General features: G+C 40.1%; 1 protein-coding gene across 1 annotated transcript; it reads left to right on the top strand.

Moving 5' to 3' along the window:
• Positions 1–4264: 4264 nt before the first annotated feature.
• On the top strand, positions 4265–16096 carry chrna1 (cholinergic receptor, nicotinic, alpha 1 (muscle)). The gene is made up of 9 exons (XM_053499141.1): positions 4265–4722; positions 7802–7950; positions 9279–9323; positions 10278–10387; positions 10639–10834; positions 10979–11216; positions 11313–11536; positions 12544–12783; positions 13041–16096. Exons 1-9 carry the CDS (start codon positions 4671–4673, stop codon positions 13167–13169), a joined length of 1383 nt encoding a protein of 460 aa, XP_053355116.1. The 5' UTR covers positions 4265–4670; the 3' UTR covers positions 13170–16096.
• Positions 16097–17201: the final 1105 nt, after the last annotated feature.

Here is a 17201-nt window from a genome sequence, read left to right as displayed (position 1 = left end):
TGGCTTTCTTCTTGCCACTCTTCCATAAAGGCCAACTTTGTGCAGTGCACGACTAATAGTTGTCCTATGGACAGATTTCCCCACCTGAGCTGTATATCTCTGCAGCTCGTCCAGAGTCACCAAGGGCCTCTTGGCAGCATTTCTGATCAGCGCTCTCCTTGTTCAGCCTGTGAGTTTAGATGGACGGCCTTGTCTTGGTAGGTTTACAGTTGTGCCACACTCCTTCCATTTCTGAATGATCGCTTGAACAGTGCTCCGTGGGATGTTCAAGGCTTTGGAAATCTTTTGGTAACTTAAGCCTGCTTTAAATTTCTCATTAACTTTATCCCTGTCTGGTGTGTTCTTTGAACTTCATGGTGTTGTTGCTCCCAATATTCTCTTAGACAACCTCTGGGGCCGTCACAGAGCAGCTGTATTTGTACTGACATTAGATTACACACAGGTGCACTCCATTAGTCATTAGGACCCATTAGGCAATGTCTATGGGCAACTGACTGCACTCAGACCGAAGGGGGCTGAATAATTACGCACACCCCACTTTGCAGTTATTTATTTGTAAAAAATGTTTGGAATCATGTATGATTTTCGTTCCACTTCTCAAGTGTACACCACTTTGTATTGGTCTTTTACGTAGAATTCCAATGAAATTGATTCATGTTTGTGGCTGTAATGTGACAAAATGTGAAAAAGTTCAAGGGGGCCGAATACTTCTGCAAGCCACTGTACTGTACATAGAACATTAAAAAAAAAATTGAAATTTGGTGAAAGAAAGATGGTGTGCAAATGTACATAAAAAGTGACTTATTAAGGTGCCTTCTTAAAGTGTCTTTGTGCAATGGTCCAGAATGTAAACATAAACATGTAAGTGTTTATAGATGTGTGTGAATGTGTCCATAGTGTTCATGGATGTTAAAAGATTGTACTAGATCTGCATGGTGGTGATGTTGAGAGACCTTATCTCCTGCGGGAAGAAGCTTCTCCTCAGTCTCTCTGTGTTGGTCTTCAGGGAGCGGAATTGCTTTCCTGACCTTAACAGAGAGAACAGTCCATTGTTGGGATGGCTGAGGTCCTTCACGATCTTCCTGGTCTTGGTCCAGCACCGCTTAGTGTAGATTGAGTGCAGGTCAGGGAGCTCGGTGCGGATGATGCGCTCAGCTGATCGCACCACCCTCTGTAGAGCTCGTCTGTCCTGCATGGTGCTGTTCCCGAACCAGGTCGTGATGTTTCCCATCAGGATGCTCTCTATGGTGCAGGGGTAGAAATTCTAAAGTCTCTCAAGCGTTTGAGGGGGTACAGACGCTACCGGGCCTTTTTTACCACAGTGTTGATGTGACAGGACCATGACAGGTCCTGCGTGATGTGAACACCAAGGTGCTCTATTGGGTTGAGATCTGGTCACTTTGGGGGCCATTTTAGTACAGTGAACTCATTGTCATGTTCAAGAAACCAATTTGAAATGATTTGAGCTTTGTGACATGGTTCATTATCCTGCTGGAAGTAGCCATCAGAGGATGGGTACATGGTGGTCATAAAGAGATGAACATGGTCAGAAACAATGCTCAGGTAGCCTGTGGCATTTAAACGATGCCCAATTGGCACTAAGGGGCCTAAAGTGTGCCAAGAAAACATTGCACCATTACACCACCACCACCAGCCTGCACAGGGGTAACAAGGCATGATGGATCCATGTTCTCATTCTGTTTACGCCAAATTCTGACTCTACCATTTGAATGTCTCAACAGAAATCGAGACTCATCCGACCAGGCAACATTTTTCCAGTCTTCAACTGTCCAATTTTGGTGAGCTTGTGCAAATTGTAGCCTCTTTTTCCTATTTGTAGTGGAGATGAGTGGTACCCGGTGGGGTCTTCTGCTGTTGTAGCCCATCCGCCTCAAGGTTCTGCGTGTTGTGGCTTCACAAATGCTTTGCTGCATACCTCGGTTGTAACGAGTGGTTATTTCAGTCACAGTTGCTCTTCTATCAGCTTGAATCAGTCGGCCCATTCTCCTCTGACCTCTAGCATCAACAAGGCATTTTCGCTCACAGGACTGTCGCTTACTGGATGTATTTCCCTTTTCACACCATTCTTTGTAAACCCTAGAAATGGTTGTGCGTGAAAATCCCAGTAACTGAGCAGATGAAATACTCAGACCGGCCTGTCTGGCACCAACAACCATGCCACGCTCAAAATTGCTTAAATCACCTTTCTTTCCCATTCTTACAATTAGTTTGGAGTTCAGGAGATTGTCTTGACCAGGACCACACCCCTAAATCCATGAAGCAAGTGCCATGAGATTGGATGATTAGATAATTGCATTAATGAGAAATTGAACAGGTGTTCCTAATAATCCTTTAGGTGAGTAAAATGTCAAAACTGGCTGAAAGCAATCACTGAACTAAACAAAGAAATCACAAATTCACTTAAGGGTTTATTCTTTAAAAACATTTTGGCCTATTGATCCAGAATTTTGCGTCACATGGTATATTGTATAAAAGAAATGTGGGGAAAGAAATGACTGAAGTATAAGGATTCTTTTGTATAGCAATTCAGATAACACTAAACTGACTTTAAAATCTTTTTAATTTTTTATTTTTAGGTTATACAGTATGTGTTTGTGGTAAAATGCAGTTTGCAGTTCCTCTGTGATCCTGCAGGTGGCAGCTCTAAACTATTCACACTGGCAGGAATGGAATTTATTTGCTAAATTTATTTAGTATTGTGATATCGTATCAGCTTGTCCCTGGAAATTTCCCATCCCTACTAATGTCCCCAAGTAAAACTGATCTATATAAATCAATTTTAAGCTGACAGAGGTCTCTGAGTTTTTACTGTTTTCTATTTATTATTAATTGTATATCGTTTACTTTGCGCCCTAAGAGTGAAAAATTGCATACAAGTTTATTTTTAAATCTATGTAAAAGCCTAAACTGAATGTGGGATGACGAGATGATGACAAACCCTTGTGATTATAAAAGAAATGTCTTCTAATAATAGAACTTTATCTGCTTTAAAGTATCAAATGAGGGCTTTAGGGAGACGCTGAGCAGAACTGCTTCACTGAAGAAAGTTCAGTTCTATAGAGTCTTATAGAGTTTTTAAACACTTAAGAAGACGTTTTTAACTCGGGTTGATTTGTCTGGCCTGATGTTTCTTCCCTGTTTAGATTCATGATACAGTAAAATCTTTAAATTGAATTTTTTTGTGAAACTTATACATGAATAAAGAAATAAAGAATTTTCTTTGAATGAAAATAAAAACTTATTTTAGGATAATGTGTAAAAAAAAGATTTATGTAATAAAATAAAATATATATCACAATAAAAAATAATGTTTTAATAAAAAATAATATTTTTCAATAACAAACATAATTTGTTTACATGATTGATTCATTTTTACATTATTTATGATGGATGTTCAAGTGGTAACACTCACAGTAAAAACTTTTAAATGGTGGAATTTAAACTTTTAATTTGAGTGTTTTAAAACGTCCGTGAATTACGATCCCAGCCGAGGTGGCCCACTGCAGTCGTTCCAGTGAACTTTCAGCGAGACATCCCTCGTACAGTCCTGACCTCGCTGTAAGCCATTTCCATGTTAAAGGAGTTCCTGGGAGGCCAGCGTTTCGGACCTGAATCAGAAAGGCAGTTTGATCATGGCTCTGTCGTACTGAAAAAAACTTTCCACCTTGATGGTATCCAAACACTGCATAAGTGCATTAGTGTAGCAGGCGATTATATAGAGAAATAAAGGAAGGTTTTACTCTCACTCATCGTCTATATCGCTTCATCCTGCATACAGGATCACGGGGAGCCTGGAGCCTATTCCAGGAGACTTGGGGCACGAGTGGACGGGCTGCCAATCCATCGCAGGGCACACATACTGTACATACACATACACACTACAGGGAATTTGGGAACGCCAGTTAGTCTAATCTGCAAGTCTTTGGACTGTGGGAGGAAACCGGAGTACCTGAAGGAAACCCAACAAGCACAGAGAGAACATGCACACACAGACCCGAGGCGGGAGGCAAACCCAGAACCACCTGGAGGTGCAAAGTGACGGTGCTAACCACTACGCCGCCATTCTGTGAGAACTGTGTTCTGTTATCCAAAAGTCCTGCTTTGACTTGAACACCCCTTGTATTCACACTATTCCTTCATTTAACACTTGATTTAAAAAAAACCTATTGATTCATCCATTTTTCATTTGACTTGATATAAATTGTTTTATATAATCTGTTCACACAATTCCTCCATTTCATGTGTTTTATGACCCCACAATCCCTTTCTTTTCGCCAAATTCCACAAATTCCTGTTACTAACCTAATTTTTCACTGCACACGATGCCAATTCCGAACGTGTCGAAATGCACACGGACGTGACTTTAATGCACCTTTTACTGGCGTAATTACCTGAAACATGAAGCAAGATCTATAAATAAGTGGGAGAGTTTGGTAGCTTGAAAGCTTTTGGTCTCGCTGCTCATCTTCAGGAACTTGCAGCTGTTTGTGTCACCATGAGGTTAGTGCTTCAGCAGCTGCTCCTTTCGTGCTTTCAACAATAGTCCACACACACACACACACACACACATATATATATACACTAAAGACGTTTTGCTTACATGTCAGTCTGGTCAGTTTTCCCCTGAAGTGTGGAGCATCAGCCTGGAGATGGGTCACGCAGGAGGATCTCTGCTTTTGGGGATTTTTCTTCTTCTAATCGGTGAGTCCTGTTTGGTTCCAGGTTTGGTTTTGTGAGTTGAGTAGAAACGAATGATTTTTAAAAATACATATATACCTTCTAGGCAGGTACATACTGTACTGTATATGATATATAATGTCAAAGGTCAAATCTACAGTACATCCTCCTTATAGTTACACTACATCTCTCCATCATCATCATCATCATCATCATAATTATAGAATAACTTCTAGGAACAGATGAAATGTGTGCAAAACACAGTTTAAGTTATTAATATGGGAATGTTTTTAGTCTAATTTGAGTGTTGTGTTGTCTGCTTTTGGCCAGAGCTAAAACGGATTTATTTTTATATTTTCTAGCCTTAATGAGAATTTTTTTGAGAAAATGCAATATTAGACATATTCTAAGCATCTGTCTCCCAGAGGAGTAGAGGCACTCACACCACACGTTCCAGTCTGCCATGTTCGTAGCTCAGATCACATTACCGCGTTATTAAAGTGAAGGAGATGCTGAACCGCGATGAACACTGCGCCACATTTTTTAAAGATTGCTCTGAATGGCTGAGGAATCACAGGAATGCGCCGGTATGCCAGGATGTTCAATTGACAGGTGCATGTGTGTCGCGTGCCTTTGTGTTGCTAATTCTGGCCACTGGAACACATGAACTTTGGCTTCTTCATTATTTGAGGGTTTTCAGGGTCAAACAGTACGGGAAGTTGTCGTACAAGTATGTAATAGGGTGAGTTTTTTTTTTTTTTTGTATTTCCATAAAGTACAAGCAATTTTCTCAAAAAAAAAAAAAAAAGGCATTTTTAATATATATATTTTTTTGGTTATATTTAATGGCAAAAAAAGTTTAGAGAATTCTTATAATTATAGCTTATAATCTTATATGAAATAATACATAGGGTGTTCAAGTCAAACTGGGACTTTTGACAAAATTTCTCATGAAATATGAGAAGCAAGAGTACAAAAGACCCTAAGTACAGTAACGGTCCTGAACTCGCTCCAAGCCATTTTCACATTAAAGAAGTTCCTGGGAGGCCAGCGGTTCAAATGTGAAGCAGGTGTACTGAGAGGACTAGACCTAGTCAAACACTGGGATAAGTGCATTAGTGTAGCAGGGGATTATATAGAGACATAAAGGAAGGGGTTTACTCTCATAACTCTGTTCTGTTATTCTCCGCAATCAAAAGTCCTGGTTTGACTCGAACACCTTGTCCTAAGTCCTAATTACGGGATGAAGATCTCATAGTTTATGTGACCCGGTCTTCATCTCATAACTATGTAATCCTGACTTACTACCTCATATTTACGAGATCTGTGTCCCATAATAAGAGATCAGTGAGCTCTAATCACAAGAATCCCATAATGATCAGGTTGTAATTAATGCTTGTAAGGTTTCCTAAAGATCCGCGTTAATCATTTGAATGTGGAATTACATTTCTAAATACCTCATGCTTCCCCTAAGTATGTTGTGTTGTTACGAAGTCCAATCCGTTTACATCAGCGATCCGTCAGCTCGCTTCCAGTAACAGTGTTGGATCAGTATCAGATGCTTCCTCACCCCCTGAGAGCGGCCTGCGTACGTATTCACTCCCTTCCAAAATTAGTTGCTGTGCATCCTAAACCTGGAATGTACAGTATTTAACTGGAGTTTGTCATGATCGTAGCCTGTGATAGTGGTTTGAAAAAGGTGGAAGATGTTGTGATTGCGTAAGTATTCACTCCAAATGCTGAAAAAAATAAAAAAAATCTCTAAATAGGTGAAGACACATGTGTGTGCAGTCTAAAATAAATAAATAAGTAAATAATAAATTAACCTTTTTTTCATTGTAATGTTTTTTTTTTTTATTAATCTAATTTAATTTTTACACCTCGTTGCTTGTATGTTGTGGGATAATTGATGAGCATTACAATTTCTTTTTGAGTCCGAGAAAGTACTCTATCTATCTATCTATCTATCTATCTATCTATGTACCTACCTGTATATAATCATATGAGCCATCAGAGGTGGCATGATTCGTTGAATGGTGCACTCAATATGTCATGTGATCACAGTGTTAAATACACTAGAGTTTGTTTGAGAACGTAACTAAAGAAACTAAAAAAAAAAACATATTCTGGAAAAACATGCCAAAATCTAAAGATTGTGAAAACATCTGCTAATTTGTTATTAATAAATGGGACGAACACAATATCCACCAAAAAGCTGTGAGTCTGTAAAAAGGCGGACAGAAGCAGTCATGTGTGCAAAACTTTATACATGCAATATGCAAAAAGTTTCACCGAGCCATGCACTACTGAGCTTTTTTCTTTTTCTTTTATAAAAAACATAAAAAAACAATAAACCTTTTAAAAGCAAAAGTCTGTGGCCTAACGTGAAGGTCACTTCATGGTCAGCTGGTACTGCCAGGGCTAAGAGAGGGTTCACCGTAAGGTCTCTTCTATGCCATTTATTTGAGATTTTTGTTTGTAAGAAATGGCTTTACAAGCTGGATTATTTCAATGGTTGAACTAAATATGTACAAACAATGATATGAAGAAACGAAGAGCAAGACCGGGGCTGTTTTCTTTTTAGCCCCGACTGTAGATTCATGCAGCCAGTCATGTTAAGGCTATTTTTTTTGTTTGCTTGTTTGATTTAAATAATGTTAAAATCAAGATCTCTATTTGTCTGTCTAATAGTTTATTCCACATCATAGTTATCATGTTACATATGAGATCTAGTGATATCAAGCATAGATATTAGATATGTGCTTATGTAATATGAGGACATCATCCTTTGTAGATCGGCTAAATAAGATACCCAGGTGATGTTTACGCAGATCAGTAATCTGATTTACTGTAGAATAATAATAAGATTAGATTGTGTGTGCATGTTGTGTCGTCCAGCAGCTCAGACGGCATGTGTTAAGACGTCCCATATGCAGTTGCCTGTCTCTGTCAGGACTAATCCCATCCACCCCCCACCCCCTTGTGTGTGTGTGTGTGTGTGTGTGTGTGTGTGTGTGTGTGTGTGCCTGTATATATGCTTTTCTTGAATAACAAGGATGCTTTAGAGTCTCTCAAACTATTTGTGTGTGTGTGTGTGTTGTAGGTCTAGGTCCAGGTCAGTGCTCTCCTGACGAGACAAGACTGGTGAAGGATCTGTTTAAGGGCTATAACAAGGTGGTCCGGCCCGTCAGCCACTTCAGGGACGCAGTAGTGGTGACTGTCGGGCTGCAGCTCATCCAGCTCATCAATGTGGTAACTCTCTTATTCAGAACATTTCAAAAAAAATGTTTTAAAAAAAATAAAATAATAATAATTCTCTTGGTATATGCCGATTGTACGAGGGGCGTTCAATCCAAACCGGGACTTTTGATATCAGAAAGCGGTTACAAGAGAAATATTTTATTATTATATAAACAGAGTTTCACTAGTGCTTGGACACCATCAAGGCAGAAAGTGTTCTCGGTACGCCGGAGCCATGATCAGACTGCCTACTTCATGTCTGAAACGCTGGTCTCCCAGGAACTCCCTCAATGTGGAAATGGCATGGATTTGAGGTCAGGCCTGTACGGGGATGTGGCAACAACTTCTGTAATGTTCAAGTGGTGCTGGTGAAAGATTTGTGTGTACAGTTCACACAGACGGATGCGTCTCTTCCGCAATTTGGCATAACTAAGTTATCCGTCGGCTGAGAGGCTCAAAATTGTAACGTACTCGAGGTCTTCTGTAAACAGCATTCGCCTGTTTTACGCCTCCATTCACCAGAACGTTCATCATAAGTCCCTGTTTGACCTGAACGCCCCTCATATATTATACAGATATACAGTGGAACCTCGGATTACGAGCTTAATTCGTTCCGGAAGCGGGCTCGTATTCCAAAACACTCGTAAACCAAATTCAATTTACCCATAGGAAATAATGGAAACTTAAATTATTCATTCTACAGCCCAAAAAAATGTGTGTGTGTATTTACCCAGCAGGAGAGGCGATTACCTACAATTCTGCTGCAAGAGAGAGAAAAACCGTTGGCTCACTTGTAATGATGTAACGCTCGGTGTTAAAACAAAAAGCGCATGCGTGAAACATGATACTCGGTGCTCATAAACTAAGACAATGCTCGTTTTTAAAGTAAAAAATTATTAAAAATTGTTGCTCGTATTGCGAAACACTCGTAAACCGCGTTACTCGTAATCTGAGGTTCCACTGTAGATTCATTTTACAAATCGAAGCATCCCAAGTGATTAGATGTGAAACTTGGGTCCATCCTGGAACAAGACAGATATACACCATATATAAAACTAAAATTTTTGTCTTAAGGCTGTGCATCCTGTTTTTTTTTTTGTTTATTCTTTGCCATGGTTTCATATTTCATATCTATTTACACCATTTATCTCACTGATTGTCATCACAGCGGCCCCTCTATTACACAAACAATAAGATGTTATTTTTTGCATTCTTAAGTAATTACATGCATCATATCAGGCTTTCCTCTGATCTCTCTCTCTCTCTCTCTCTCTTTTCTCTCTTCCTGTGTCTTTGATCTCACACACATTCACTCTCTCTTTCTCTTTCTTCACCCACAGGATGAAGTTAATCAGATCGTCACCACTAACGTGCGTGTCAAGCAGGTCTGTGTCTCTTCCCATGTCCTACTTAAAGAAACACTGTAGGACATGCGTCCTAGCCCATCTTTTATCTCACACTCATGACATTAACCAAGTTAAGCTGACACCTTAAAGTGTCCGATGTTTTTCTTTAAGTAGTATCAAGATCAGAAAAGTCAAAAGCCATGTCATTACCGCAGAGAGATAAGAGATAACTAACCGAGTAAACGGTACACAAGATCAAAGCCAAGGCAGATCACTGATTTATTTATAATAATGCGGTCGGTCTGATCTGTTCGGGTTTCTGTAGTAACAGCTCATTTATATGTTTATTTGTGGAAGGAGTCTCCAGTGTCAGTAGCGCTGTAGCAGAGTTAGAGCTGTTAGCTTAACCACAGAGAAGTTGATGCTTCGTAGTCGTTTCCTTTTGCGTAAATAAAAGTTCTTCTTCTACATTTTATCAAAAGTTAAATCATTTTATGATACCGTGTTTGAAATAACAGTAATGTGATATGATTACACTCAAGTACGAACATGTAATCTTTTTAAATACCTTTTCTATTAACCTACACTACGTTGCATAAGTCTTGACCCCCCAACCCCAATTTTTCATATTTTGCTTCCAAAGTTCTGGACTTTTTTTGTCTCTAATGTTCCAGTCCAGTCCCTGTACCAGTCTCAGAAAAATGTTTTTGGTTTGTTAAGCCACACAGTGACCTATGAATCATTCAAGCATCTAAAAAAGCATCCTTCTTGAGGCATGACCCCGTGAGGGGTCATGAAATTGGGAAGGAATTGGGTGGTGGTGGTGGGGGTGGATGGGGGTCAAGACTTTTGCACAGTACTGTACATTTTGTCATATTCGCTTTCCATTTTTGAAGGCTGTTGTATTTGAAAAGAAATAGTAGTAAAAGATTCAAATCTAATTGTGATTAATCGCTTAACATGAATCTTTTTTTTCTTCTCTTTTTTACTCAGCAATGGAAGGATGTCAATCTTATTTGGAATCCAGACGACTACGGAGGAATCAGGAAGATTCGGATTCCCTCCAGGGACATCTGGAAACCAGATTTAGTGCTCTACAACAAGTACAATTAAAAATGTTTAATTAAAAAAAAGTAACAAGTGAAAATGTTGTGTGTGTGTCACTCTGGAGAAATGATGAATAATATTATAAACTGTATTTTAATAATACAACTGCATGATGGGTATTGCGTCATTGTTCCCAATGTCTAAATGTAATCTACTGTCCCCCCGACCTTGATTCAACCAATCGCCATAGCGTATTACGGAATGCTTTTTACTTACCCCTTCCTTTTTATGATTGTGTGTGTTGCAGTGCAAATGGAAACTTCGCCATCGTGCACGAGACGAAGGTCATGCTGGAACACACCGGGCAGATCACGTGGAATCCTCCAGCCATCTTTAAGAGCTACTGTGAGATCGTCGTCGTTTATTTTCCATTCGACCTGCAGAATTGCAGCATGAAGCTCGGCATTTGGACCTACGAAGGCCACCTGGTTGTCATTAACCCGGTACACACACGCAAACACTTTTAAGAAATCCACTTAAGACAAGTGTCATCACGCACCGAGGTCAGGGACGTGAAGGGACTTTAGACTGAAAAGTAATGCTGTCTAATCATTGCACAGTTATTTTCTTAATGTGTGTGTGTGTAGGACAGCGATCGTCCGGACCTCAGTAACTTCATGGAGAGCGGCGAGTGGGTGATGAAGGACTACCGGAGCTGGAAACACTGGGTTAACTACGCATGCTGCCCAAACAGACCATACCTGGACATCACCTATCACTTCCTGATGCTCAGACTGCCGCTGTACTTCATCGTCAACGTCATCATCCCCTGTATGCTCTTCTCCTTCCTCACCGGTCTCGTCTTCTACCTGCCCACCGACTCTGGTAACTCCGTATTCTGGTGATGACGTGTGAATGAATCTGACCTCTCGGTTCAGCTCGTATTCAATTCTGTGTGTGTGTGTGTGTGTGTGTGTGTAGGTGAGAAGATGACCCTGAGCATCTCTGTCCTGCTGTCTCTGACCGTCTTCCTCCTGGTGATCGTCGAGCTGATCCCGTCCACCTCCAGCGCCGTGCCGCTCATCGGCAAATACATGCTCTTCACCATGATCCTCGTCATCACCTCCATCATCATCACTGTCATCGTCATCAACACGCACCACCGCTCTCCCAGCACGCACACCATGCCTCCTTGGGTCCGCAAGGTATTATACTGCAGAGGGCAGTGTCACTCAGACTGAGGTCCAGTGAAATTAATAAAACTCGTGTTTTTTTGTGATGCTAAATCATCTTACGCAGAGTTAACTTTGGCCCACAATACGGCCTGCTCGGACTCCAGCTGCAGCCAGATGTTGAATAGTCTGATAACTTAAAACCTGGAACAGGCAAATAAAATTTTAATTAAATTTTAAATAATCGCCTGTCATTCAGTTCCGCTTGCCATAAGAAGTTCTGGAAAAGCTCGGCCGCAATCACTTAATTGCTGCTTAATTAGAAGATCAGGTCGATCTGGTCCAAGCTTTTTTTCTTTTCTTCGTCCAATCGCCTTGCGAAGGGGTATTTCAGCAAAGAAATTACAGAAATTCCTCTCATCTTTATATGGCTTCCACATCAATCACTACTTAATACATTAACTAACAATCTGCGGAGCGTTAATAAGACCCGTTGGGAATGGTCCAATCACATGAGCCCTAATATTTTAAAAATCAACAATGTGATTTGCTAAGAACAAAAGTGCGAGGGTTCGAGGCGCACAAAGCTGGACCCCAAGGATGATTTGAAAAAATCCAAGTAGAGCTCAGCCTCAAATCACATGCTTTTCAAAAATGTACGTGCCTACGTAGACACTCGTTTGTCCGGCGCACCGCATACACCAACACAGATGAACGTAATACAGTTTAGATTTTTTCTTTATTGTAAATAAATTATCTTAAGAAATACTTCTCTGCCTAACTTTAAAGGGGTGGCGCCCCAGTGCCCCTTATTGACCTGCCGCCACTGGTGGAATGTCATTTAGAGGATCTTACTGTACACTATGTGATTTGTATTACAGCAGTTAGTAGCATGGACTCACCATGGTAGGTCATAAGAGAGGAGAAAGGGAGTGACACCAATATTCTTGAACGAATGGATAATATTTTGCTACAGTATATTACAGTAGATGAAGAAATCACTTTATTCCAAAGTCCTTGTTTTTTTTTCCCCGCCTCAGATCTTCATCGACACCATTCCAAACTTCATGTTCTTCTCCTCCATGAAGCGGCCGTCTCAGGAGCGGAAAGTCAAACGGCCTTTGCAAGTCGACCTCGACATCTCGGACATCTCTGGAAAACCGGTGCCTACGTCCGTCACATTCCAGTCACCCATCATCAAAAACCCGGACGTTCAGGGCGCCATTGACGGTGTCAAGTACATCGCTGATACCATGAGGAGTGATGAAGAGTCCAACCATGTAAGAGCGATCTTTCTGTTCCTCATTCGCTCTCTTCTTTATTTTTTATTTTATACATGTTGCAATCATTTTCTTTCTCGTCTTCTTCTGCTTTTTTTGCTGCCCCCCCCCAACCTCCCCCGCCCCGCACAGACTTTAGACTTGCCCAAATTTCAACCTTAATGGAATTTCCCGTGTTCCAAACCACATTAAAATCTTTCTCTCCTCTGTAGCTCTTCCTTTTTTGACGCTTTCTTATGCGGTCCTTCTCTCCTCAGGCTGCTGCGGAGTGGAAATTTGTGGCCATGGTGCTGGATCACATTCTGCTCTGCGTCTTCATGGCTGTGTGTATCGTTGGCACGGTCGGAGTCTTCGCCGGACGCCTCATCGAGCTCAACATGCTGTGAGAAGGACACTGACTTGAGGCCGGAAGTTAAGCCAGGGGCTGGAGTTTAGCACCGGCTCCCCGTCTTACAGTGGTGTGCTGGGCCACACGGGCACCGAGGTCTGCTCGGATTGGATGCTAAAGGCACGTTAAGTTTGGTTTACTGACAAAAGCTCAGATAATAATGATAATAATGATAATAATTTTCTTGAACTGAAACATATTTCCAGGAAAAATCCACCCTGAACGCTGCCAATCTTGTTTTATATACATTGTCATGATCTTTAAGTGCGTCCACACTTTTCATCTGTAATGGCAACCTTGAGAAACCTTGTGTTTTTTAGTTTAAATGTCTTTCAGGGTGAACCCTCGCTTCATTTTTTAATCTGCACTTGTACACGATGCAGCAGCGCTACACCTCTCACCCCTCCTTACACTCGTCATCTCATAAAGAACCGGTCTAAAGTTTGGACACACCTTCTATTTTTTTGGTTCCGTTACTTAATACTAAAGATTTCAAATCTATGAAATAACACATAAAGGAATTATTTAAACCCATCAAGCTCTATGATGAACCATCTCTCATGAAGACCTTCCCACGTACCTCTGCTGCAGAGAAGTTCATTCTGTTACCAGCCTCAGAAATCACCAATTAACAAACAGCACCTCATTAAAGCCATAAAAAAGAAATTTAAAAAATCAGGAAAGACCATGGAGTTAAAAGGGGTGTACAAACTTTTGAGCGGTAGCAAAGTCCACAAATTCACCTTATATACTGTTGCATTATATAAATGAACTTTCACTAGTAAGTTTCCACCACTTCTTTTTTCTATTAGACTACCTTCTCAAAGGATTTGAGAAAAACAGCACAAACTGCTAAACGTGAGGGCTGAACAAAAAGGATGTTTTTAAATTTAAATCTAAAAGTAATGCAAAAGTTGTCAGAACTTTCTTTTAAATACCTGACATACACTATATGGACAAAGGTTTTTGGCCAGACCTGCAATGACATTGTATCCAAGTTCATCTACTTCAATATGGAGTCGGTCCCCTTTTGCAGCTAGAACAGATTCCACTCTTCTTGAAAGGCCCTCCACAAGATTTAGGAGGGTTTCTGTGGGAATTCATGCCCATTCATTCTGCAATTATGAGCTCAGGCACTGATGTTGGAAGAGAAGGCCTGGATGCCTGGCTCACAATCTCTGTTCCAGTTCATCCCAAAGGGGCTCAATGGGGTTGAGGTCAGGGCTCTGTGTTAGGGCCGGTCGAGTTCTTCCACACCGAAACCGAACTCAATAAACCTTGTCTTTATAAAAGTTGTGGACTGGCGCACATTCATGTTGGAATGGAAAAGGGAATTCACCAAACTCTCGCCAAAAAGTTGGAAGCATAGCATTGTCCAAGATGTCTTGGTATACTGAAGCATTAAGATTGTCCTTCACTGGCGATAAGGGGTCTGATTGATTGATTGAAACACATGTTCACACAACACACAATTCAATAATTAACAGGTTTAAACAAATACCTTTGCCCACATAGTGTAGGTGGTTGAAATTGGACATGTTGGTAGACGCTTCCTCTATACTAAGGTCCTACAGTACTTATCATAGTCTCCATCACAAATGATGCATTTGCGCTACTGTCAAGCCCAACTCTCGAATCCTCTTTGGAAATCCCCTTTGTCATAGTTCGATCTGCATCATTTGCTTTCAATGCTGATTTCCCCTTCTTTTAACTTCATCATCCATCCATCTGTGAACTTCGCTCATCAAGTCTTACTCTATCAACATGTGCAATTTGAACAACTTGCATCAGTTAATAAAAAAGTTCTGCCCATGTCTGCATGACTTTCCGTACAGCCGTCGTACTCCAACGTAAATGAGTTTTAAGCGTTTTTCTTAAATTGTGAAATGGCGTTTTTTTCTCGTGGTTTGGTCTGATTGGCATCAGTTTGATTTATCAGAAGTCCTTGGTAATGCTTCGACCACAGATTCGTCACATGTTCAGTCTGTGCCGAGAAAAATGAAGATGTCTGAAGCAGCACAGGAGTCTGCTTTGTGATGATTTACTGTGTAAAAGGGTTTCTTGTTGGTCTGGTTGGAGGATTCACAGGCGATGCACAATAACTGATGATGATGATGTGTTTTTCCTACAAAAGTGTTTATTTTACTTATTTTAAATTGTTTTTTTTTTCCCTACAAAATCATTGACGTGACTGAGTTCTGTGATGAAACAAAAACTGCAAAATGAAAGCCTTAAGATTTTGGGGAAACTGTATTTCTTTCTGCAAAACAGTTAACATGACAATGAGAGCAGGGAGTTTATTTTTTTATTCCGTGCTTTTGAGTTTGCATCGAGATATTGTATTTTATTAACTTTTTATACTCATCACTAAAAACAGAATTGAAGAAATTTCTTTTTTTTCTTTCTTTCTTTTTCTTCTTTCTGTCTGTTAAAGACTCTAATCGCAGAACTCCACACGTGTACACTCCAGAATGAAACCTTCCACTGTGTAATGAGCATTATTTGATTATCATATGATTTGATTTAACTTGTGTCATTAATGCAGATTTGAAAGTGTGTTTTAATAGTTTTTTTTTCCCTTTGATTATGAGCTTGCGAGCCTTTTTTTTTTTTAACAGCTTCTTTGTTTTCACAAAAGTGTGTGGACTGATTTGATGACATTTTTCTACCATTTGTGATGATTTGTGTATTTCCTGTTGGTGTTGCATGCAAAACATGGCAACAGCAGAGCCTTTGTATTGTCATATGAAGTATAGTTAGACATCAATGACTTCTCTGACTTTTAAAGGTAAACACAGGTTTGTAGCTTAAATCACTTTAATATGTGAATGAATAAAACCCTTTTTTCACCTAACGTGTGGTATAAATTGTTTTAACATGTTTATGTTTGTTCTATTTCAGTTTTGCAATAAATGATTGTCTTAAGCTGTTTGTTATATAAATGTTATTTGTCCAGAAATTTGTCCCAAAAGGGCCACGAGCACTTAATTATAATTTCATTGAACTAAAAAAAGGAATCAAACACAAGAAAAATAATAAAAGCAAAAAACAAATAATAAATAAATAAAAGTACTGTATATAAAATAAAAGAGTACAGGCATTTAGTCAGAGATAATATATACCACTTATCTTGTACAGGGTCTCAGAGGGCCTGGAGCCTATCCCAGGAGACTTTGAAAGTCAAATTATATTTTTTTTACATATCCCAATTGGTAAGCTGTTGGGTCAGAGTTCAGGGTCTGCGAGGATACAGCGCCCCCTGGAGCAGATGGGGTTAAGAGCCTTGTTCAACAGGGGCAACTTGGTGATGTTGTGTCTTGAACCCCCGATCAGGAACCCATGGTTTAGCTGAGAAGCTTGCACATTTTGACACGGATTTGCAGGTCCCACCGAGATTTGAACTCGGATCCAGGATTTAGAGTCCAGACATTCAGAGTCTATTACACCATGGAACCACCCTGTCTTGGCCTACACTGCATGTCCTCTGACTGTGGGAGGAAACCCATCAGGAACACGGAGAACATGTAAACTCCACGCACACAGACCCGAGGCAGGCCTGGAACCCTCAACCCTAGACATGGAGTCATAAAAGACGTTCTACAGATGACCTGAGCATAGGCTAAGCTACTATATGCAGATGCAGTGCTGGTCCAAAGCCTGGATAAAATGAGAGGAGTGTGTCGGGAACATGTGTGCAGATCGACCCCGGATAGAAGCCGGCGAAAGACTATCAATCTCTCATACAGATATAGTTTTTAGAAAAATCTAGAATAAATAAAATAAAATTAATAGGAGGTGGTGATGATTTTTTTTTTGTTCACTCAGCCGAATATTCTGGGACTAGCTCAAGTGATACTGGAAAGAGAGATTGAAAGAGAGAGGAATATTCTCATATTTTCATATTGATATATTGATAATGATAATGCACCTTAAATTTGACACAATTCGTATCTCATAAATGCACCTTAAATTGTAAACAGTGTTCATTAATGCAGCTTAATCTCAAACTTTTTTTTCTCCTCCCTCATTG

This window comes from Clarias gariepinus, chromosome 6 (assembly GCF_024256425.1).
Source record: "Clarias gariepinus isolate MV-2021 ecotype Netherlands chromosome 6, CGAR_prim_01v2, whole genome shotgun sequence".
Classification (NCBI taxonomy): Eukaryota; Metazoa; Chordata; class Actinopteri; order Siluriformes; family Clariidae; genus Clarias; species Clarias gariepinus.
The sequence above is the reverse complement of the archived record's forward strand: the minus strand, read 5'-3'. Positions and strand labels throughout refer to the sequence as shown.